Genomic DNA, 25408 nt, shown 5'->3' with positions numbered 1-25408 from the left:
GTTAAATTAATGTTCCTGTCCCCCATTGTTAATTGTCACTTTTAATTGACTAAGGCTGCTGTCATTATTAGTGTAGCCTGCAGAACAGGCGGTTTATTTTGCGGGTCGAAGCGCGAAGCCGAGGTTTTATTTTGGGGGTCGCGTGGGGGCGAGCGCGAAGCGCGAAGGAAAAATGCATTATTTTTCCCTCGCGCTCCGCGCTCGTGGGTCGCGCTTCGCGCGACCTTGCAATAACCCCGCAAAAAATCAACCGCCTGTTCTGCAGGCTATTATTAGTGTTTTTGTTTTTTCACCAATTTATAATCTGGCTATCTCAGCCAATGAAAACTCTTTACTACGTGTAGTGGGATGGTCTATAAATACCGCCTGGTATTCTGTCAATGCCTACAATTTTCATTTTAAACCGCTCTGGAGGCAGAACGACAGACAATCTAGTAACTTGAAAGACTTTCGAAAACAATTGAAAACATTTGACTTTTTTAATTTAAAGGCTAGTTGCAAATGTAACTATTGTATTTCATAGATTTTAGCAACTTAGCATAATTATCATTTTTCAAGTTTTTAATTCCGGGTGTAACATTTCAGTCGGGGGAATAAGTGCCAGTTTTGGCAAATCTTCGTTCAAGCACTCGAAGAATTACCGAATTATTTCATCCAATCAAAGACTAGCGCGAGCGCTCACGAGTACTCCGAAAGCCGTCGCGCGTACAAATAAGTCATGTTACTTAGCAACTTCTGGGACGAAAACCGCGGGCTCAGTCACTTCTCGGAGAAGTGATGTCGCCATCAACTGGCACTTGTTCCCCCGACTGATTAAGTGTGGGTGGGTTAAAGCATTTTTACATTTTAATTTAATTTTTTTTACTCATAAGATATTGTAATCTAGCTATTTTTATATTTTTAATTATTTTTATTATTTTTTACTTATACTAGTTTCTATTGTTTTTATAATGTATGTTAATTATTGTCATGCGCTTTTAACATGAGCCTCTGGCTCGGATATAGAGGGCAACCTCATCCCGCGCCATGACATCAATAAATTGATTGATTGATTGATTGATTTGAAATTTATTCCTCTAAACTTTGAGCCCTGTATTCCCTTTTGTGTTTGATCCACTCGGCATTTTCTGTGTTAAACTGAAAAAAATTCCTAAGAAAAGAAGTCCATCCGGCCTGGTCTTTCAGTTTTTTTTGGTAATCTAATAGCAAAGTTGTGATAGATTGCTTATTAATATACATCAACATTTCCATCAGTGATATCCAAACTGAACTATTATCTTTTAAACTATTTTGATTTTTCGACCTACCAGCAGATTGCTGGCTATTTTCTATTTCGCTGATATTCGTTTTGTATAACTATTGTATTAGAGATACTGACTCTTATTTGTAAAGCTGTATTTTTAAACGAAATATAATTGACCAATCAAAACTCGCGATCTATTAAGAGCCCTTTATTATCTGAAACCTACATGTAGACTGACGCTACTGTTTTTTAACGAGTATTTTAGGACTCTGATCTACCGACGTTTCTTTATAAAGAGTATATAACTATTCTTTCGTTTGGTTTGCCAGTATCTCTTTGGGTGAAATCAATTCTGCTTTCATAATCACGACGAAGGATGGATATTTTGAGACATTTATTATATATTACCTTGGCTATTTACAGCAAATTCTTGACTGTATATGGTTGCCTCAGTTAAGAAAGGAAATCAGTTTTATTTGCATGAAATTTTGTAAGAATATGTTTAGTCTACATGATAGAAAATAGTATTTTTCCTGTCGTTAATCAGTCCCCTGTAAGACCCATCATCGTTGGTTTCTCTGACCTGTTCCATTTGCAGGTACCCGTTCACTGATCTATTGTGACTCCACATAACAATACCGCGGGACAAATAACTTCGCTTAAAGCAATTTTCAATTAATATATCGAATTTGTAAAGAATAACACGTAGAAAGAACCACTTACTACAGTAAAACGAAACCTACATACCGCGAAAACTGTAGCGGTTTTTCGCAAGAAACAGAATGTGACGTGACAAAGTTCTCTAAGCTCTCAGAAGTCAGTAAGAAAGTTATCCTACATCGAACGTATTTACCGTTTTCAATATATTCATTGTGAAGTATTGCAACGTATTCTGTTTTGTATTTAAGGCAGCACGCCATCTTCAAGACGATTCCAACCATTTTCTAACAACAGTTGTGTTGGGTGTTAGATAAATCGTTCGCAGTGATGTCCTTATTGGCAACTTTATCCGCTTTACTCATCGTATTACAGTCTTGTCTCATCCGTACAGGTATGTCACCTTTTCTTGTCATTTAAAAAAGTGTTTGCTTGGCTCTTATTACAGGAAAATCTTACCAAATAATAACCTCTGAGCAATTCAATTGGTAGAAGCTTGCTCATGGAAATTCAAAACAACAGTGTGCAGTCCTTGGGTTCACCAGTTTATCAGTGGGCGGTCTTAAAGTTTACAAAATGGGCTTGCTGGTCGATCAAAGCATTTCTTTCTATTTATCATTAAGTTCATCTTCTCTGATAGAAGGAATCCAACTTAAATTCAATAGAGTTTCAAATGGGTTTGCAAGCTTTAGTAAACAAAAAAGAATGCTAAACGCTGATCATGAGCAAACAGGGTGAAGAGCTTCACATCGATTTATGTTATGCCAATTTAACCTGTTGGTACGTTTCGCCAGGGTTTCATTGGGAAATATACAAAATACTTGCAATTGTTTGGTACCATACTGGGAGGAAATTCAATCCTATGTCTTGGTTCTTCGACCCATGCATTAACGTTACGATTCTTGATCCGTTCATGATCATAACAGTAGCTCATGTGCTGAAATAACGATTGCCAGTCAACCGTGTAGGTCTAAACATCATTCTGGCCCAGTTGTTCAAAGGGTGGATAACGCTATCCACCGGATGATTTATCCGGTGGATATCGTTATCGACCCTGGGGCCTGATCAATAAAATCGGTTAAATGCAATCGCTTGTGTATAAATAGAAAATGTACGCCTCCGGCCTACTAATTCTATTGACCATTTATCACGTAAATTGCATCGCAATTTCTCTTGACTAAAGGTGGATTTCCACTGACGCGTAAATTTTTACGTGCGTAAAAAATTTAGAGACAATGTATGAACGACTTGCGTAAATGTTTACGCACGTCGTTCATACATTTTCTCTAATTTTTTCCCCCACGTAAAAATTTACGCGTCAGTGGAAATCCACCTTAAGACAGGTCCATGCGTTCATCGATTTCTGCTATCTAAGCTTATCTATGGGTATGCGGGTGTTTTACTTAAAGTTTGTTCGCAAGATTTCCATCTCTAGACCATGAACGGTAAAAAAAACTACAGCTTCACTCTAACGAGTGCACGGCAAGGACTACGTCGAGCGAAAACATTTGTATCTGCAAGTTCTCGTTTTTATTATTCATTTATTTATCCATTTTTTACGTAACTGAGAATCTGAAGTTCGAATTACTCTTAAATCTTCTGATTTCTATCTTCTTAATCTTCTTAAATCTTCTTACATCTTTTTAATGTTCAGTTTTTGTACATCTTTCTTAAATCTTCTGTTTTCTTTACTGTTGTTATCTTATAGAAACTGATCAGGGCTATCAGACCATGTCATTTTGGGGAGCTAAAGAACTTATTTCTTGCCTCCTTAGTTTAGCAAGAGTGGGAGGCGCGGTGGTCTAACGGTTAGCGCGCTCGCCTCCGAGTCGAACGGCCTAGGTTCGAGGCCTGGCCGGGGCGCTGCGTTGTGTTCTTGGGCAAGACACTTTACTCTCACAGTGCCTCTCTCCACCCAGGTGTATAAATGGGTACCGGCGAATTTACTGCTGGGGGGTAACCCTGCGATGGACTAGCATCCCATCCAGGGGGGAGTATCAATACTCTCAGTTGCGTAATGCTACAGAAACCGGGATAAGCTCCGGCCTGTATGAGCCACTAGGCTCGAAGCAGACTTTACCTAGTTTAGCAAGAAGACCAGTCCTTAATTTCTTTTATTACAACTGTGCATCAAAATTCCACTATTCATTCATTATTTTTTTCTTTATTAGATGCTAGACAGAATTTTAATCGTGACCAACGAACTTGGGGCTTTCGTACAGTGAGATCCCAAATCGAACAAAAGAGGAACATTTCTCCAGTTACAAAACTATCTGGTCATGACTGGACAACGTCTACAAACAATAACAATAAAAGGGGTCTGGATCTTAAGCTCTTAGCGGGTCGTGCATATCAAATGGCCCTCAATCAACCATCTTATTATGCCAAGCAAAATTACTGGCGAAGGAAACTCTATGATAATTCATGGAAGAAGAATCCTATTGGCAGTGTAGCACTAAGGTCGTTTTACGGGCCTACAGTGGCTAAAAATTACAACTTGATGCAAAATGCTGGCTTAAGGAACAAGTTACCGCCAGGAGCAAGTTTATGGAACAATGTTGACGAAGACGTAAAATTTGTCGAGGGAAAAATTCAAGAATACTATGACCAAAGACTTAACAAGGACAAGAATCAATGGATGTTCAAACCAGTTGAAGGCACGACCAAACACCTTAAAGAAATATTCGTTGGACGTTGTTGGGATTTTGTTGCGAATAAAGGAAAATATCTTGAAAATCCGTCGAAAGTGGATTGTCAGAGGTTGTGGAAAGCATTTTCAAAGAGCTTTGAGTTTAAAGGGCCATGTGACGTCACAACTGGGGATTACACTCCTTTCTTCAACATGTATGATGAAATGCCGCTTAACGACAGGGTAAACCTTTTATTTCTCTGACATACATAAAATGAATTATGTCACATGCTGTCCATTCCAGTCAGTTTTTCTCATCTAATACGTTTTGATCACGTATGAAGGAACATTTTTTTGAATTTTTCCACAGTACATCTCTCTCAAAATGCTTCGTAATACCCCGTATAAAACGTTCCATTACGCTATTCAAGAAGAAATTAAACATAAATTTGATTACATGACAACAGAATTTCCATGCTTCAAGTTCGTGTTTTTTTTTTCTAACTAAAGCAAACACACTAGATTATATTTGCTATTAATAGTTGTTGGAAATAACTGTTTTACTTGTTTCAAGGTTTTGTTTTGGTCTGGGACAAGAGAACTTACGCATGCGTACTCCAGACTGTATGACAGATTTACCACATTAGAGGATACACTGGCAGGGTAAGGAGTTATAATTACACACCACTGTTAAAAAAGAAACATTTCGTTGATGAGTTCTCTAAAGAGTACTAAATTGTGTTAACTTATCCTAGGTTTGTGATGAACGGTCTGCGGTGGTGTGGCAGCAAGAAAGAGCCTGGAATCGACTACAAGGAGTGTCCATATGAATGCAGCAAACAGAGAGCTTTCTGGGGTCTGGCAGCGGCAAAAGTGAGTCACATCACTAAAGTCTATTTTTGTCTACTGAGTCTACTAAGTGGAGCGGTTCCCTCAGTTTGGAAGACAAATTGGTGAAAAAGGTCACATCAGTGATCACTTTATACCTGCTTCGTTGTTCATTCTTTGTCATTGTGCTTCTTAATGACATGATATGATGCTATCTCTTTTTTGCGTTCCGGTTTTATGCAGGATTCTTAAGAGACACTTCCGAAACGCCACATAACACTCGCTAGATATTCCTTTTCCGTCTGCTTTAAGAGGATCGTAGAACGTCCGCTATTTTATTCAGTTCATCCCGATCTGGGAGTGCTGTTTTATCTTGCTTATACCATGCAAGCGCGAGTATATAAATGTAAATTATATTCCAGCCACAATGTAAGCACAAGTCTTTGCTAATTTTAAGATGATCCTTTCCACGCGCAGTTTAGCTTTTATTTTTTACTTAAAATTGAAAAGGTGGTCGATTGAGAATAATAGGATGCTTTGACAATTGAGCTTGATCGAAGATTGGAAGTGCAACTGAAGAGCCATTTGTGAGTCACGTTAACGCTTTTCTTGGTTGTCGTCCAGTTAACTTCTTCTTTCAACTTACCAGGCTATGTCTTGTGATATTTATTAAATACAATTTTTATTGTTTTTCATTAGCTGGCTAAGCGAGCAAGAGGCGTTGTCCACGTCATGTTGAACGGCACAAGACAGCACTTTGTAGACAAGCAGATATTTCCATCGTTCATGGATGATAGGTCAGGTAACATTGATTAAAACTGAAATGTTAAGATGTATTTTTTTTCATAAAACTATTTACTACATAACGTTTATCATTATTTTTCTTAAATTTGATTACTCTTTTACATTCCACAGTTATTTAGCGGAGAACCAATTATCAAGTCTTCCAATAAAAGAAGTAAAAGAGTTCAGGATTCTTGTGGGTCATACTCTTCATCATAAATCTCTGTAAGTAATATATAATCGCGTCTACGAACAACGCTCGTTCTTTTCATGCATTCTCTCAGTTTTAGCTAGGGTCTAATTCACTAGCTCCTACTATCAGGCGAAGCTCAGGACCTGTGCGACATAGCGTATCACTAGCTTGTTGCGCATCGTGCATTGTGTTCGTTTATTCCGCATCGTGTATTATTTATTGTACGTCATATAACGAGAAATTTCCATAGATAGCAAAAAGATGAAAACAATAAATGAAAACCTTCATTCCATATTCATAACTTCTGAGACGTCCCCATTCTTTTATTTTAGGGAAAGATGTGATAGCCTAACTGTACTGGAGTTGCAGAATCGAGCCAAGGCAAGGGGTCTAAAGACAACATGCTTCGATAATCCCTAGTAAGTAAATTCCACATTGTTGTTGTTGTTGTTGCTGCTGCTGCTTTTGTTGTTGTTGTTCACGGTGGTACGGTGGTGGTGCTGTTCCTGATGGTGATGTCAATGTTGGTGTTGGTGGTAGTGCTGACGGCGAAGGCGGTGATGGTGGCGGTAGTTGTATTGGTGGTGATGTTGTCGTGGCTGATTTTAATTCCAACAGCTACACATCGGTTTTAAGACAAGAATCTCAAAGAAATTCATTCAAAGCGTGACACTTGCCACGACATGAGGGTAACAAATTTACCCCTCTGATATCGGCTTCCAAAATCTTGCCCAGGCCACTCGGTTAATAACGAGCTGTTTTAACGACAACCGAGCTAAGCGAAACCATCCTGTACCGACTTATGTACTTTACAATCCTTGCCTGAACACTTTGGAGATTTATACCCATCATTAAATTAGTTTAACTCTATTTTTACTGTTCGTGTAAAACTATAGAAGCTACAAGTAAACCAGAATGTGAACATGAAACACACTAGCAGCTAATTTTTTTATCATTTTTTTCTCTTCACTTTAGCTTTATTCGCCATCTTTTGTGTTTGGACAATCCGGGAGATCCCTTGTGCCTTTTCAAGATTTCTGATCAAGACAGGTTATTATGAAATGAACACAAGTAGTGGGACAGGAGAAAAGAAAAACACAAGATGACAACGGGAATGCAGGGGTCAGAAAGAGAAGTGAAGAGCTCCAAATCCAATACAATAGCCACGAGCAATAGAGGGAGTTTTTCTTTTCTCTTCACCATCGTTTTTTTTAGTCTAATCGAGTGCATATACTTAGAGTTGCTGGGTTACTGATGTGGGAACTAGTGGTCGGATTGCGTGGATTTGCCAGCCATTGGAGCGGTATTCCTTCTGTCGACTGCGTGGCCACAGTAGAAAATCCAAGTTGTCCCAGGGACCCAGTGCCTACTGTAATTATGCAATCATTTGCCATTAATTGCAACAACGGGTAGTTTGAAGTTGGCTTGTGTAAAGAAGAATTTTTGTGATAAGGTCCACCTATCGGGTTTGTACTATTTTTAAATGATCTTGCATGACAATAAAGACACTGTAACATTTTATCAGCTTTATTTTCATGTAACATATTTACTATAAATGCTTGTTAGGTAAATCTATTAATCAGCTACCCATATGCGCCTATTATTATGCTTGATCAACAATTCTTGAAACTGCAAAGGCACAAATAGAACATACTGGAGTGATACAACTCCCATACATTAGAAATAAGTTTTAACTGTTTTTAAGTTTGATGTGCTCGGTTTTTATGTTAAGAATTACCTCTAACTACATTCGGGCTAAGTGCAGTGTACATTGCCACTTTATTTCTTCTCGCAATACTCTAGACACGCTGGTTTACCCTGGTCACGTGGCTAACAAAGAACGTGTATAAGCCGCATCTCTGGCGCATTAAATAGACGTCCTTTCAAGTGTGCTAGAAATGGCCTAGAATAAGCGACGTCATAGGCATAATGTACAGAATTAGATTATGATAGAAATAAGCTGACGATTATATACTGATAGGGCAAGTACTTTGCCCAATTTCGAAAGCGCAATAATAAATATAAATCCTTTAGTAAAGATCGTATGAATTATGGACTTCAACGCAGAATGTCGGATTCGTCATCGGAGACTGGAACTCACTTTGCCCGAGCCTACTCAGTTTGTAAGACCCCCCATAAGAGACATTGATGACGATTAATCGTTTGCAGAACACAGAAAAACGTGAAATTCCAAACAGTTGACTAATAAAACAGAGTTTGGTTAATTTTCAAAGAAATCTGGGGTGCTCATCATTTACCCAATTGAATAGACGGGTAACTTAGTCTTAATCCGTTAAAAGCTAGTTACCAATTCTTTAAGCATCTACTGGTCTACGAATTGATCAAACCATCAACGGTAACGTACAATTGCAAAAACATTCTGCAAAGAGTGTGATAAGAAAAGACAGCACCCAATGATTAAAAAACGCCTTCGTGCTTTCGACCCCATCTGAAAATTTAGTCCTTTTTTGTCAACTGCTTGACTTAGTGTCGATGTAGAAGGATCCTTGACTTTAACGGGTATATATCATATACATAAAATGCATCAGTCAATCGATCCTTAAACATAAATACAATACTTAATTGGCACAGTACTATTATAAGGCTAAATGCTCTGGAATATTACTAATAGGCAAGAGAGTAGTTCGATTTGTCTTCCTATTCCAAGAAGACAAAATTTCGAATTTTAAGGCTAGTTTAATCCAAAGATTGAAATATCTCCTTCTAAATAATTTTGTTATGTCTGAAAACTTAAAACTGGAGAACGCCAAACGTTTGACCCTTTTAGACATTACAGAGCACTATATGGGCATAAACTTAAAATAAAACTTACATAAAGAACTTACATAAAGGTAAATGTTTTTGCAGCTGAATGTGTAACGGACGCAGTAAGTGGGTGGCTTGATGTTTTGCATGAGACTATAAAAACACAGCATGTATGACGACTTTTTACCCGGCTCGTTACGTTTCTAGTTTTAAGACGACAGCTTTATGTTTACAAAACCCGATTCATCCGAAACACTCCTGTCATTCTGAATGGAGTTTAAGAAGACTCGAAATCTAACCTAACTATTCAGTTCTTACGGGCTTATTCTACGAGTTTTCTGTTTTCGTAACTAAAAATATGCAAAACGAACACAATTCTGGAATAAATGAATCTTAGAATTTAAGGTTGAAGAGTGTAATTGATCTCAGATAGAACTGCTAAAACGTATTTCTATCAAAAAATTAGCAAATACTATACAGCTTTTTTTTCTAAAACTTAACATTTGCCCAGCGGTTTTACTTGCAAAGCAACGAATTCCTTCAAATCAAATGGCGAAGCACATACCGGGAGTCAACTAGCAAATCACTCAACAAAGGTTGAATCAATTTACCAACTTATCAAAATACCACTGAAAATAAAGAACCTATACCATTCAGGAACAATAACCCACTTAATTACGACAACTTCTCAGTGCGAACGCTCAGTAAAACAGACCATTTCCGCAAAGTTATTGCAACAGCTAAATATGTATCCGCGTCACCAATACATAAGACTTTAGGTCCTGTAACTTCTATTCCAGAAATCCACCGGAGACGAGCCAGTAGGCGACATTCAGGAAGATAAACACCACCGGAAACAGCAACCTGGAGAAGAATTCCACGGTATTGAGGATCTTGACAAAGTGGTCCTCTTCCTGAGTTTTCTTTGAGCCTCGGCATCTGCCTGGCTTTGCCACAGTCTCCACTTGCTGTTTCCCTGGGATCCAGACCGCCTCCTGTCCTGACGAGGGGCGGCTACCTGGTGACGGGGGTGTTTTGTCATTGTCGACAGTTCCCTCTGCTGCTTCGCAGGCGTTCTCCTGAAATAATAAAAAAACGTCAGGGACATAAGCTAGGTAGGGAATAATTATCTTAAAAACTCCAGGACAGTTACGACAAACTTCGAGCTTAAGGACAACAAAATTGCAGGACGCGTGTCACATATGAACCAAATAGAATGGCTTTGCTCACCATGAGTTCTCGTAGCTCAGTGGATAGAGCGCCCGCCCGGTGTTTGAAAGGTCATGGGTTCAATTCTAGTAGGGAACTCAGATTTTCCAGATTTTCTTTGTCCCACAGTCGCTACATGCTGAATATTTCTTATTTCACATTTCATTAACCGAGCTTAGAATGTACCATCTTTCTTTATTTAACACCACACAGGGCGCTATAGACACTGCCGATCCTAGCAGTATGCAGGATGCGTGTCACATATGAACGGAGTAAAATGACCTTGCTCACGTGTACCATGAGTTCTCGAAGCTCAGTGGTTAGAGCGCCCGCTCGGTGTTTGGGAGGACATCGGTTCAATTCACGTCGGGGACTCAGATTTTTCCTGTCTCACGCTCGCGACTTGCTGAATTTTGTTTATCTTTCACAAACTTGACATATTTTTTTATTTTATTTTTGAAACGTTGGCAAGTTTTTTGACTGGCATAGTTCCTGTTCTTGGCATTGTAATTTATTCACTGATTCTTTTCATTTTGTTATTTTCTTACCTCGTCATACTTCTTTCTCAAGGCGACCTTGTTTCGCTCTTCCTCACGGTGCTTAAACACCAAATACGACACGAAGGCATATTCCAAAATGGCGGAAAACACGAACAGGAAGCACATCATAAGAAACCATTCCAGGGATTTGACGTACGACACCTGAGTTACAAAGAAAACGAGTTTGATTAGGTATATTCTTGGTATTCCAGGCAACAATAGCTATCATAAAAAAACATTTTCTGACCACTTTCATCAGTTTTAAAAAAAAAACTGATGAAAGTGGTTAGAAATATTACTTTATCATCCACCGATGAGAAAAAAAAGTGGGAATTGGGCATTACTGCAGAGTGAGGGCTGCATTTCCGTCAATCATAGCATAAATTATAAAACTTGAAAACTACAAAAATCTATTACAACTTTTGGTCGGAATAGCGTTTATGAAAATCAACTGAGCCTGTTGTCTTCAGAGAGGTTGCCACGTAACACGATGGGCTGAATTAGATATAACAATTAGGCGTGATAACTTTCAGTGTGTTCCAATGACGCGTGCGAATGTGATTTATAAGATTGGTAACCGTTTCGAGTACTCCAGTGATGATTTACCAGAAATATATTATTTTCCACTGTTTAAGAAATATGTTGTTGGGCGCCTTATACATACAGGGCGCACTAAATTTTATTGATTGTTTGATTGATTGATTGATTGATTGATTGATTTATTTATTTATTAATTGATTGACTAAGGATACAAAGCCGCATCTTCACATCAACAACATGTGTCCATTGCGTACCTACATCTACAACGGCATATTTCTTTGAATTTTAAGCGTAACAAATTCAGTAGTTTATGCAACCTTTACATCAGAAGATAACGGTTTGAATCTGATCATCGTACCTTCGGCAAAGAGGTCCTGGCACTACCAATCAGCGTTGCCATGGTGAGTACAGTGGTAATTCCCATGGCAATCCTGGCAGCTGTTTGTTCACGGTCCACCCAGAAACTGACCCAGGCCAATACCACGATCAGATAGCACGGCAAGTAAATCTGCAACATAATACATCTTGAAGTAAGATAAAGTTCTGTGCAATCTGGAATACGCAGGATAAAATAGAAAGTTGCTTCACAGTTGAAGAAATTCGTACTTCTGTTATATAATTTTCTTCTATTTTTTTCCCCAAAACATTCATGTGCATACTTGAAAACGCTTTTAGATACTCTCTACAGTTGAAAAGGAGAACGCAGCCATTGTTTGGAAAGAGAGAAATCTTATTCGTAGAATCCTACCTGAATCATATGGAATCCCAGTCGGCGAGTCAAATTGAATTCAATGGTCAGCAAAGAGTAACTTCCTATGGAGTCAAATCAAATCAACTGAGTAATGAGTACCGTCCTTGGCACAGAAACATAATTTATTCGTAAGTTTAAAATAATCAGAACGCTGAAACTAAAATACTAATCACAATAGTTTTTCTTTTCTTTTTTTTTTGCTTTTCCTTTCTATTATTTTGATAACAAACCAGAGTTATTGAGAAAGGCGGGGAATTAGTGGGCAGGTTTTATCTGTCCTTCTTGTTACTGAGGATCAAAACTGCCAAATAAGGGGGCACAAGAAATTTAACAGTTTAAATTCAAGGTTCAAATCCATACCAGTTGTGAAGTCCTCAGATGAAGTATAATGCTTTGTGTCAGTCAAAGTGTAGCTGGGAATCTGAATTTTGTCTGACACTGCCAAAGGATTGTCTTTGTGCCAGTTGAGGGTCAACTCTTTGTCATCGTAACTGACTAAATAACAAAAAATCGACATTGTCACTCTAATTGAAATACAACGATTGAACTACATAAAGTTAATTTCAAAACTCGTCAAGCGTTTGTCGATGGCTAACAATGCTAACTTGACTAAAGCAAGTTTTTTAATTAGCGTACTCCACCATAGGTTCGACTCGAAAGAAAAAAGAGAATTTTAGAATTGTCTTAAAGCCCATAACTTGGTCTCTGTTTATCCTAAAAGCATTAAGCGACCGATATCAAATGACCAATCTCACCGTTTCAAGGGGTGGTGTCAGTTCATGGATTGGTCAAAATGTGGAGCAGGCCCCAGTTTCCTGCGCAACTCCGAAATGGCCAATAGTCACAGATGTAGGTCGTAATCAGGAAATTGACATTTACTTACAAGCTTCCATGTTAAGATTGCATTTCTGTTTATCCATCGGGAAGTACCTCAGATTCATAGGGCACTGGGATGTTACTTTAAGCCTTGAAAAGACGAAAAGCAGAATTGTTAAGCAAAGGGGTGCTGTGGATAACTCGCGGATTTCAAAAACGTCTGATTTTTTTTAATAAGTTACAATTGCCACATTACTGCAAATTTACCCGCCTTTTTTAACGCCGATGTTTTCCATTTATTTGTATACGTCTTATTGCACAATGATATGATATTATTGTAAGGGAAAAATGATTATTTCAGCTCTTGTAAAATTGATCTAGAGTAAACATAAGGTCACTAGTGTGACAAAAAATGTAAGTGAGTTGCGTGAATATAAAGGCAGAAATGATTAGATCCGTCACACAACACCTATTGTAACTCTTGTATACAACTGATTGAAGAAACGTTGATCTTCGGAAATCATAAAACCATAAACGATGCGACCCAAATGTTAACTGGGAAATCGGAAACAAGTTATGTTTTTCACAGGATTTGGCAGCCGATAAATAAATAATAAATAAATAAATAAATCAACTTTGTTTAACGAGGGTTGCACATAACAGTCTTTCGACTGACAAACCTGTGGCCCTCGGATTCCCTATCGAATTGGAATTTAGAGGTGTCGGTTTTTGTGGAGGGAGGAAAACCGGAGAACCTGGAGAAAAACCCTCGGAGCAAGGACGAGAACCAACAACAAACTCAACCCACATATGACGCCGGGTCCGGGAATCGAACCCGGGCCACATTGGTGGGAGGCGAGCGCTCTCACCACTGCGCCATCCCTGCTCCCCCAATACGCATCAAAGAAAATAGCTGGGGAGTTCAAATATTGCAATTTTTTGTGCGTTTTTAATAAAACAATTATTCCACTTGCGCTTGTTGGATATGACATCGTTATAGCCAACTCGGCGCTACACGTCTCGTTGGCTATCTACCATCTCATATCCAACGCGCGCTCGTGCAATAATTGTTAATTAACCAACCTCATGCTGTACAACACGCTCCCATCAGGCCACAATCGAATGACCTCATTGGCGTCTGTAATATCGTGCTTAAGCCCGTCCTTAAGACCAGGGAAATGTGTGTCTGGTACCCAGATGAACTTGAGCATCTCAGGGTTGAAAGCGAGTCTCTTCTTGTATCCTGTATGATTGTATTTCAAACGCTCGTCTTTCCAGTATTGTCGGAAGTACATGATTGTAGTAAATTCCTGTTGTAAAGTATAATTATACACCATGTTGAGCAGTGAATTAGGTGATATGGGGGTTCGTTTATTACTCTTAAGTTCGTCAATGATACATCTCTCTTGCATTTCAACCACAATCTGAGAATGCAAACATTTGTTGGAAGTTTTCAAGGTCTGGCTCATTTTATTTTCAAAAAAGACGCTTTTTGTACCTTAAAATCGACATAGAAAGTTAATCTAAAGAGTCGTGCTACTGAGACTAACTTAATTTAAAAGCAGCGTTGTTCATTACAACATGAATAAAGTGTTTTTATCACAAGGCGAACTTAAGTTGTGAAGATACGAGAGACTGAAAACGGGATAAATGAACAGTTCGTACCACCCTGGTCGAAGAACAAAATTCTGGAATTGTCACTTTTCAACCTCCCTTTTAATCGAAATTTCGAGGATTTTCAGGTATAAATTGATGAACGCGCTGGTAAATTTAATTGCCTGTGTGAAAAATAGAATTTCCTCCTATTGGTTTCAACGAATAAAAACTTTGGCAGGAAACGTTTCAGAACTGATTTTATGGACCAACTCAAAAAAAGGAAACAATCATACCATGTTAATTTCGTCGATGTCTCCAATAAATTCGATAAATACGGTGACAGACACACCAACCGGGGGACCTGGAACAAGGAAAAATATCATTTTCTTTCGTTACTCAGGAGTGAAAGAGGTTACATGCATATAATCTCTTAATTGAAAAAGCTGAAATAGTCTTGCAAAGCAGTGGCCTTCACAACCTTCATCCTTGTTTGGGACGTCACGCAACGTGTCTCCAGACTCTCTGCGTGACGACTTACAAGCGAAGGTGACTATAAGCAAGGGAAATTAACTTGTAAAACGACCTAAATAACCAGGAGTAACAAGCGAATGTGTCACGCACTCTTATGACGCAAAGATGTTTTCCTCACCTCCGAAGTTGGGACGAAGTCTCTTGTCATAACCAATGAGAAGATTGTCTATCAGCGCAGTAACATTGATATCCCCGGATGAGACTGGTGTTGACAGCTGTTGAGGTGGTTTGGTAGAGGGCTTAGGCGCAGGGCTGCAGAATAAGGTATAAAAGTGACATTAATGCGTTAGTCTTTTTTAACCAAATTAGCCAAAAAAGAAACACAGCAAAGAGTATATACGACCATAGCAAAAACACTGACCGAACTGAATGACACGATCTTAGCCAATATTCGGACGACAGATAGCGACACATACAGTTCTTCAATATGAATAACTTGACCCCATTGCTCGTGTTACGATCATTTTTTGCACAGATGCGAAGGCTTCCGTAGAAAAGGCGCGAAAAATGTGTATCACGTCATCAGAATTAACGCTGCATCACGTGGTATGTTTGTCAGTTGGTATAATACTTACCTGATGCTTGTTTGACTCACTAGGCTGAAAGCGATCTGAGTGTTTTTCTCAAAAAAGGAAAGCAAACGACGCTCGTAGATTATTTTCGCATTACATTCAGAAAAAAAAATGAAAACTGATTTTAATCTTTTTATAATGTACCCCCTGTTTTGTGTTGGTTACTGCGAAGACGGGTAAAAATTCTCAGATGCCGCCAATTCGAATTTAATTTTATTACTTAAAATGATTTTTTTAAATATTCTTATCTCTTTTTAAGAAAGTTAATTAGATTAAGACATTCATGCCGAGGTGCGTTCGGTGTCAGAGTTTTAAATCCATCGAACAACAATGATGGCTCCAAAAAGTCTGAAATGCTATTTAAACAAGACCGAATTCGAAGCATTTTGCAGAAGTAAATTAACTGAAATTGGATTTGTTTAGAGTAAATATTATTTTTGTATTGATATTGAGTACATTTGTTCTCGCTTTTAGCAATTAAAACAAATCTATTTTTGCTGTTTTTTTAAAGGAAAGTGTATTCTAGACATCCTATCCTAGATAATTCGAAGATCGGGTGATTTTAAGATAATTCTTTATTCACTTCTGATTTTCGCTTCTGATTTTCGTCTAGTTTACAATTATTCTTCTAGGCATTCCTAAATTTCTCCAGTCCGCATAATTTTTTGTAGTACACTGTATATTTTATTGTTTGCAATTACAATTCAAAATGTGTGGTTTTGTTTTCTGAGTACAAGATTTCCATTAGAAAAGAACAAAATTAAAAATTGTCACTGGAAAAAATGGGACTTTGAGGTGAAATATGCGTTTCGTAGCCTACACTAATTGGTACGAAATCACAATGTGAAGGTCAATAAAAGTTCGACGATACGAAAAACAATATAGAATTAAGAATTGAAACTAAATGTGATTCAATTTATGGACAAAATTAACACTTCTAAATGTCATTGGTTTAACAGAACAAAGATGTGAAAAAAACTCCATATCTATGAACACAATAGATCACAAATATCCCAGCTGCTAATTAAGAGTAACCACTCATTTCGCCTTGGGATTTAAGTTCAAAACAGGTTTTTAAATTTAAATAAGACTATACTATTTTGGTACATCAGATCTAAGCCTCGAACCATCGATTTTTATTTAGACTTTTGCAAAGCAGTAATATAGGCGGCTTACGTTTTTAAACTCGCTTGTAGGATGTTAAATATTGACGGGCTCTAAGAATCTCAATTATGTTAATCAAAAAAAGTTAAGCTCAAGGATAATTCAGATAATTTATCTTTTATCACAAAAGAAAAAATAAAATTGGTTTTCGATTATATTTTATTTTTAAATGCAACAGTGCCCGTAAAGCATCGCATCGGTTTTATTTTTCAACCATTTTTGAAAAACACCAAAATTGTTTTGCCGAATAACTGTTCGCCGACATCAATTTTCTTTTTCCTTTATTCAATATTTTTCTCTAAAATGAAAACATCGGCAGTAAAAGCAAGAGTTTCTATTGTACACAAAAAGGGTCCGACATAAATTTTTCTGAAAGATATTCAAAAACAAACCAAGAATTGAATATGAAGCGAATTGACCCCCGTGGAGCTTTGCAAAGGCTTCTTTCGGCACGCAAGAAAAAACACAATTGTTCCCGATATTATTACAACCCCAACATTGAAATAATTCTCTACCCTTCTCGAGTTAAGTCACTTTTAACAGCATGACTAAGTTGGGGTGTTTTCACAACCGAGATCAATTCCAAAGACTCACCGAAAAGAGAAATCAATTTTTAAAAGGAATTGTATCGAACGATAGGGTGCCGGCTATATATTTCGCTCAGTTTAATTAAGGCGATAAAAGTCGAGGCCACCCGGTTAAGAAATTCTGAGGTTATAGCCGCAATTTCTTTGTTATTGACTCCATGTAAATCTTCAAAGTCGTTTCCGTCAGTCGTATATTGATCTTACACGCTAAAACAGCCTACTAATCCCAGTGATGACCACTGCGTCAAATTTGATTCATTACATGGCAAATGTTAAAATAAGTTCTCCGAAAATATAAATGTGAACCTTTGATTAAAATGCTGCAAAAAGAAATCGAGACAAGTTATCTGTGCAAAATATCGCATCATTTCCGCACTGACCAAAAGACACCGATGTAAACAAACGAAGTGAAAAAAATATATATATTGTAAAGGAACCGAACTTAATCCGTGCATGAGTGTAACGCTCTCGTGTGCTAGTTCCTTTGTAAATATAACATTGTTACCAAACACGAGAGTCAATAAATAGCTCAAATAACTTTGATTTCGTTATATTTGGACATGAAGACTGTCATAAAATCAAAATTTGTGCCAAGAGGCATTTTTTAAGTCGAATAGCTAAAGGGCGTAAGAATCACTTGTGAGCGACCAACATTCTTGTATAGAGAAAAGCATTTTATAACTTACGTGGTTAAGTTCGCATTCACATCAACTGCAAACGCGTGATTTTCCAGTAAAAACAGGACTGTAAGAAATAGCGGCACCATCTTTGCAGCTCCGTCGTCTTCAAACAAGGCGTTCCCCGCATAAAATGAAGTCGCTCAAGGGATTTTATGCATATTTAAGTTACGGACAGGTGTGCTGTGCGAAAGTTATGAATCAACATTCAAATGGGTTCGCTGAGCCAATTCGAAGCAAGTAAATTGAATGCAACGCGCAGAATTCGAAGACTGGGAAACAAAAACAATGCTGTCACACTTGAACAAAATATGACAAACTGGTTTTTAATGTGACCAAATGAAAGAGCGAACTGAAAATGGACCAAAGCTAAAATAGAAAACAGTCCTTTTTAGCACAAGGTTTTTATTCTTCTTTTTTTAAATTTCTTCTGATTTCAAAAAACAGAAATTTTTTATTAGCTTACAAGTCAATACTCGTTATAATTATTTTTATTCAACATGTTCAACCCAAGAGAAACGGTTAACAACGAGATGATTCGATTTTTCGTGAATCAGATAATTTTAGCTTCAAAAGAAAATTATTACCCCCAAAAAACATCTGTTGCAGCCTTGATGAGGAGTTTTAAAATTATTGGTAGCGATCACTGGCCAAACTAAAAGATCATCGTTATGATGTATTGATGTATTTCATTCAACGCGAAGCCTAAAAATCACAGTTTTCTTGGGTACTGTGTTTTCTCGGCATTAAAGATTGAAAAACTTGAAAAAAATTATATTGATAGGCTGATACGAGCGGAGTGCTAACACATATTCTTTTGTTGTATTTGACTAAAGATAAGTAATTTGCATGGCTGCAAAATTGACGAACTGAAATAGAAACAAAATTTCTTAAATGTTTAAAGATAAGCGTGTTTTAAAAATATACTGTTACGAGTGAGTTTGATGCGAACTTGATAAAATACAAATTGGCAAAACAGTGTAAACAAAATGGCTGTCATGCTATAATTGCTCGCAAGCTAGCATTGTATCTCTTAAAGGTAAAGATATATCAGGTGTTTTTCAGTTGACGACAAAATACGTTTTTCTTCAGAAGCAAATAAAATCACGCAGCTAGCCTCCCTCAAAACTCTTAGAAATTTTTAATTATAAAAGTTCGAGAGGGGAAAAATAAAATGTAAAAAATTTGCTATGTAGATGCTAATTGATCTTCTTTTTTGATAAGAAATGAAAACAGGCCCGATAGGACACGCAAGCCTGTTGGTGGCTAAAGATCACAAACAAAGCTACGGAAAGCTAGACAGCAAGTCATTTAAAATTGAAACTGTGAAGCACCTTGTGTTTACGTTGCAACTGAAAGCCAACACAGGATTACCCGCAGCGAATCGTATTGTCTTTTCGGGGCACCGGTGCGAAAGGGGACGCGATGATGCGAGTGTGAGACAAACGTGCCCTTTAGGCGCCGCTGCTAATTAAAATCCGAAAAAGAACAAAACTTTTCAGTATTAAAAACGAAATCGCAGAAAAACATTTGAAATGTTGAAAACACTGCGTTGGGCTCGATCGATCTAATCAGGAAAACTGCTTGTTGAAACAGAAAACTGTAGTAGTTCAGACCAGTGTGTTTCGCGGCTTCAGGTAGAGGGGAAGCTATAAATAATGAATAAGAACTGGAGTCAGTTGTGGTTGTTTATGGATTTAAAATATTTCTGATCTAGATTTGTTAATCTTTCCTGTAGTAGATCTGAATTTCTGTTAGGGCGCGTTCGTTTTTTCTCTTGATATTCCGGAATATATAACGGCTATTCTGGTCCTGGGAGCAGAATAGCCGGAATGGAAATCGAAGTATACCGGTATGAGAAGAAACGGAACGCTAACTCGCATTATTTTAATTATCGTTTTCCGGATTGATCCCAAACGAACGCGCCCTTAAGTTGAACTCACCCAGATGCATTCACTGCCTTAAATTCTAAAACAAACTAAATTCTCCTTTACCCACAAAAACAGTCATTTATTAAGTATTATTTTCACAGTCAAAATGGTCAAGAGTTCCGAAATGTGTGTTATATGCGTAAGACTTACCCTCAACAAACTCCCTTACGTCTATAAATTAAATAAAAGTGACGTACTTAAATCGTTCTCGGTTCTTCGACGTGATAATGTTGTGCGTTGTTTTGGGATAACAGGGCGGGGCAGGGAAACTAAAGCACGAAATAATTTATTATTTATGCAGTCGACATACATAACAAGTTATGTCCCAGTGACAAAAAATAAAAACAAAGGTCTGGATTTAGCAAAGAAATTGCCAACTTTGTTTTTCTTTGGTCTGTGCGAAACAAATGGGCCAACCGGTCATTTGCAAGATGACTTCATAGGACTATAACAACCAGAATTCTCTTCTATATAAGTATGTTGCTTTTTAAGACGACCGTTCCCACTGAAACATAAGAAGTTTACGTTCAGCTTAGTCCCTTGGAGTTCACGTCCTTTTCGGGCAAACGCGAGGTACACATAAGAGCTTGGGACGGGTTAACGTACCGGCCGGAGATGTCATTCGGTGAGGTCATAACATTTCGCGCCCAATCCAATGCAACTAAGTGGGAAGGGAGCGCCTGGGTGCTAAGCTGGCTCACGTTTATAATTTGTATGATCCTAATGGTGCTAGTGAGTACTAAGTCTTAGTTTGGAAGTGAACGGCAATTTTCTCCAGGTAAAAATTTATTTTTAATTCAATTTATTCTTAAAATTTCTCATAACGTATATAGTCTTAATAGTGTAAAGTATATCTTCTGGGATCTAGAAAAATTTAGAGAGAAAACCTGGAAAAATAAAATTTCTGGAGAGGTAAACATCAACGCTGTAAAAAAAAAATAAAAAATCAACGACGGTTACATTTGGGGGAAGATTGAGACCAATCACGGACGAAACACTTAAAAACGTCTGCCACATTTTTTAAGATGTCTCGCCTGTGACTTAGCTCCTTGAAAACAGTGGTGGGTTCCTCTGCCAACGTTCTTCTGTGTGACAAGCCATGATTACACATCATAATTTAAAGTTTGACACATCCTGTTAAGAACAGCAGTCATAACATTCAGAGAATTGATGGGGAAACATCAACACGTGGCGGCCCGTAATATTAATACAAATCACATGTCAGTTAACGTTCCTGAAGCTTTTCAACCGCTTCAGATTTGGTTTATTGTTAGATATTCTCCTTTTTTTACTGTTTGGCTCAGCTTCACAACGGAAAATGAAAAAAAAAATAAATGCGACTGTAATATGGTAGGATAAAGTTGCAGTATTGGAATAACCTACAGTCGAGGACAATAGTGTGGGCACGCTTTTGAAAATTCACCATTCCTTCCCTCTTGCCGTGTCAAGATTTTGAAACAAAACAGCATTTTACAAGACTTCATTAACGGTGCAACAAAAAGAGGGCGAAGGGGCGATCTAATAATCAAAAAGTTCTTTTCATAATTAGCCAAGTACATAGTAGCGAATAATTACATTTGTGTCGTTTCTTTGCAAGCGTTTCAACTACTTTGGCCATAGCTGTAAAACACACTTTACAATACATTGCGCTGTATGGTATATACTTGAAACGGAAAATTTTCTAAGTAATATCATAGGTGACAAATTACTCCTTAATTTTAGCGCGAAATTTTAACGTTAATTTATAACTTCAGATGTGAAATTATAAAATTGCCATGGCAATGTAGTTAGCGGCAAGATGGCGTCCGTAATAAAAGATGTTTTGAAGCTTCAACTTTGTACATTTTCTCTTTATTTTCATCTTTGCCAGCTAGCCTTGGCCATGTAATAAAACTTTCGATGATATTTTATATTTCAAAACATCAAAACGACTTCTAGACTTGAGCCAATTACATAAATGGCATAGAGCGGAATTTTGAGCGTTTTACACATGTACCGTTTTCAGTTCATTCAAGACGAACTACAGTCATAATGTGAGAAATAATTGACAGTTGATTCATCTTTGAAACTTTTTGTCAACAGCAAAAAGGAATCTCTGAAAGGTTTTCTTCAAAGACTAAAAAACTTGCGAACTTGAGCAAAATGTATGCTTTCCGCGGCCATTTCAAAGCTTGGATTTCGCGATGCAATATACCAGTCAAAAACCTACTATTGCAAGCGTAATTTGTCAGCTATGATATTAAAATGTAATCAAGTGGTATGCTCGTAAAATAAGGAAATAATTTCACTTCCATTTTGTCAAAATGCTAATAATTCCCCGAGCCTTTAGGCGAGGGAAATTATAAGCATTTTGAGAAAACGCGCGTGAAATTATTTCCTAATTTCACTCGTCACCATTTGATTACCAATACTAATTTAATGAGCTCTACGATTGGTCCAGAAAACGCCTACAAATTCCTCAAAATAATCAGAGCAAGCATACTGTATCACTAACCAAATAGAATTTAAACCTAACCATGTGACTTGTTTTGAGCGCGGTTCTCCCGCGCTTGGCACCAAGTTTTTTCCGCGAGTTGTGATTGGTCCAGTGCGTTGTTAACGTTTGTTACGATTGGCCAGATCTAACTACTTTAACACAATATTTAGAAAATGAGCGATTTTTTCCTGTGCTGGCTGGCAGAGGGCAGGAAATTAGTATCCAGGTAGTTAAAAACAGCACTCGTGCTGCTTCCACTGAGTCCAAGATAGTCGCCGTCCACAAAGAACGTGGAATTTCTATTTATAAGTTCCAGCTGATCCCACAGTAATTAAGAAGACCATTAAAATAGCCTATCGAATAACAACCTCCTCCCATCGCACCAAGCCGGTTTGGCGTTTCGCGCGAGAGAGAGCTATCTAGCTCGAAATGCCAAAGGCCCGGAGCTGAGAGATATGGCCGCATTCGCCGGCTACTTTTGAAAAAGCAATGGGAACTCAAATATATCATAGCGTGAAAAATGAAGTGTTCAGGATAAAAGGCTGAAAAAATAGCTCTCTCAAATTTAAGATGTTGTTGTGTTGTAAGACAGCCCACGCTTCCCAGCATTACTTTCCTGATATAGAAAGAAAAAAAAAAGTACCCACAACTTCATGCAACAACAACAGCTTATTGCCTATGCATATACTAACCTTTCGGCACACTCGGTACAGAAATCAACACTAGCATCCTTTGAGCAGTCATTACAGTGCCATCTTGTGCCAGATATCGGACTTATTCCACAGCCATCGCACTGTAAGGCAAAAAAATATGCAGCTAAACTTCATGATCTGCCTTTCAAACTAAAAAGATAAATTAATCTTGTTGTCTTACCATGTAGCCATTGTGCTGGACCACTTCCTCAGTTTGCTGTTAATCAGAAGAAAACTGTTTGAGGAGAAACACACAACTGAATTCGTAATTTTATTCAACGACATTGTTTTTCGCCAGCCATTTCACCCTGCGACGTTTGCGTTCAGACTAGATCAAACGAAATAGGGAGTCGACTAGAGTTTATGACAGTTCGACTTCTTGTACTCATTTGACGCCCAAAAATCGTGTGCTCTCCTCGAAATTGAATCTGACGAAAATTTTAAGCAGTGACAAAGGCGACGCTGTGGGCGACGCCTTATAAAAAATGAGTTCACATTTCAGTCCCTAAGAATCTCGCCATAATCAAGATCTGTTCATTACGCCTATCGGTGTAAAACTAACTCAAGCTTGACAGAAGCCAGCATGCAATTCCAAAAAGAAATACCCCAAAAACAGCCGTCCTGGCTAATTTTTAAGGTTTCCGTACATTTGTCTGCAAAAAGGTGCTGTTGCCTGCGGGAAATTTATAGACAAATCTATAGAAAACTAAAAGCGCGATTACAAGATTGCCACCCAGACCACATCTCTCAAATTCATCAGTAAAACCATTGAATTCTTATCTTAAGTTTACGATTCATAAAAAAACGTAGAAATTCAATTTTATGAAAGCTATTTGACAAAGGAATCCCTGAAATCCCTGAAAGAGTTGTTATTTTTGTAACTCGATCAGAAACTAGAGCGCTTATGCTAATGAGACAAATAAACGCCGGGTCCCCGAGCCAGAGTTGTAAGTAAGCCTTCCAGGCATTTATTTGAGGTGTAATATGGTTTAGGTATAATGGCAAATTACGTTCATGTCACAAATAATGATTTAAAACCCTTGTTTAATAAACATTTTGCTCCAATAAACTGCACCATTCAAATAAACGCCGGATCCACGGAGCCAAGTTTGAAATAAACGCCGGGGGCGTTTAATTGAGAAAATACGGTAAGTCTATTTTATAACTTGTACCGTTGCTGCCAAACACACTAAATGACATTCCCCGGTTTGTTTCGTAATAATTTTCTTTCAGGCCATTTAACAAAACCCTGCATTTTTCACTGATGCACTTGAATGTTCAATCATATTCTGCCGCCGCCAAAGCTATCCCTTTCCAACACATTAAGATTATCATATTATTATCACGTTTTTTATTTACACAAACAACACAGTCCTTGCCAATCTCCGGAATTTGCTGTGAAAAGCGCAATCGAAAGGTAGTTCATCATTGGTTCTTCCTTTGAATGCTGAATACCTTTTCGAAGTTTCCGGCAATCAAGAGCAAATATGAATTTGTAAAATCCCAATAAATTTTGTGCTTTTTTTCAAAGTGAGCTAACATTTCCTGAAGAAAGCAATTTTACAAAAGTGAGTTACGAGAATCCGGAGTAATTTAAGAGAGCAAAACACTTTGCTGCTTCCTACATACGAATTGAACATATATCTGTTTATCTTCCTTAATGATTTTAATACCGTCCAATTGAAACTGCAATAATAAAATTGGTTGAGACAACATCAATTACGAATGAAAATGGAAATCCAAAACAATATCATTTTGTAAAATAAACATAAGCAGCTGTGCTTATTTTTTCAACCTTTTCTTTTGAATAAATTAATATTTATTCCATGTAGAATGAGAGATAAATTTCTATTAAAAATTGGTAATGTTAACTTAAGGAAATGCAGATATCTTATTTTTTCTTAATTGGTGGAGAGGATCATAAAATCAGGAGTTAATTAAATTCCACAAATGCGTGTAGAATACATGATTATTATAATGAAATGGCCACTCCTCACGACAAAATCAAACGAAGATCAAACATCTCGAAACAGCCTCGCCTCAGGCCGTTGATGTTATGGAGACATCTCTTTTCTTTCTTTTTTATTGAAGCCAAGAACTAAGTTGGCGAATTCAATCTTTATTTGAAGTATAGGGAACTAAGCATATCACTTCATTAAAAACTATAGAAAGAATGATTTACAACTCCATTACTAAATGTAGGAAGGATGTAATTTCCCCAAGGGTTA

The 25408-nt window shown here is 37.6% G+C and overlaps 2 protein-coding genes across 3 annotated transcripts; one reads left to right on the top strand and one right to left on the bottom strand.

The window, feature by feature from the left end:
* Window positions 1–1639: 1639 nt before the first annotated feature.
* LOC144629998 (ADP-ribosyl cyclase/cyclic ADP-ribose hydrolase-like) lies at window positions 1640–7852 on the top strand. Of its 2 annotated transcripts, none has more exons than XM_078488264.1 (9): window positions 1640–2059; window positions 2152–2294; window positions 4072–4772; window positions 5104–5192; window positions 5285–5402; window positions 6057–6154; window positions 6273–6365; window positions 6666–6752; window positions 7309–7852. In XM_078488264.1, exons 2-9 carry the CDS (start codon window positions 2231–2233, stop codon window positions 7391–7393), a joined length of 1335 nt encoding a protein of 444 aa, XP_078344390.1. In that variant the 5' UTR covers window positions 1640–2059; window positions 2152–2230; the 3' UTR covers window positions 7394–7852. The 2 variants fall into 2 exon arrangements, with proteins under 2 accessions (XP_078344390.1, XP_078344397.1); XM_078488271.1 differs by having other exon boundaries at window positions 1640–2063.
* LOC144629987 (glycine receptor subunit alpha-2-like) lies at window positions 7845–18228 on the bottom strand. The gene is made up of 10 exons (XM_078488251.1): window positions 18091–18228; window positions 15200–15333; window positions 14844–14911; window positions 14038–14264; window positions 13022–13104; window positions 12499–12633; window positions 12136–12200; window positions 11746–11895; window positions 10857–11009; window positions 7845–10178 (listed from the first exon to the last, which is right to left on the bottom strand). Exons 1-10 carry the CDS (start codon window positions 18168–18170, stop codon window positions 9891–9893), a joined length of 1383 nt encoding a protein of 460 aa, XP_078344377.1. The 5' UTR covers window positions 18171–18228; the 3' UTR covers window positions 7845–9890.
* Window positions 18229–25408: the final 7180 nt, after the last annotated feature.

Source organism: Oculina patagonica, chromosome 1 (genome assembly GCF_052425735.1).
Source record: "Oculina patagonica isolate OP01 chromosome 1, crgOcupat, whole genome shotgun sequence".
Classification (NCBI taxonomy): Eukaryota; Metazoa; Cnidaria; class Anthozoa; order Scleractinia; family Oculinidae; genus Oculina; species Oculina patagonica.
Note: the sequence above shows the minus strand (reverse complement) of the source record. Positions and strands in the feature narration are given on the sequence as shown.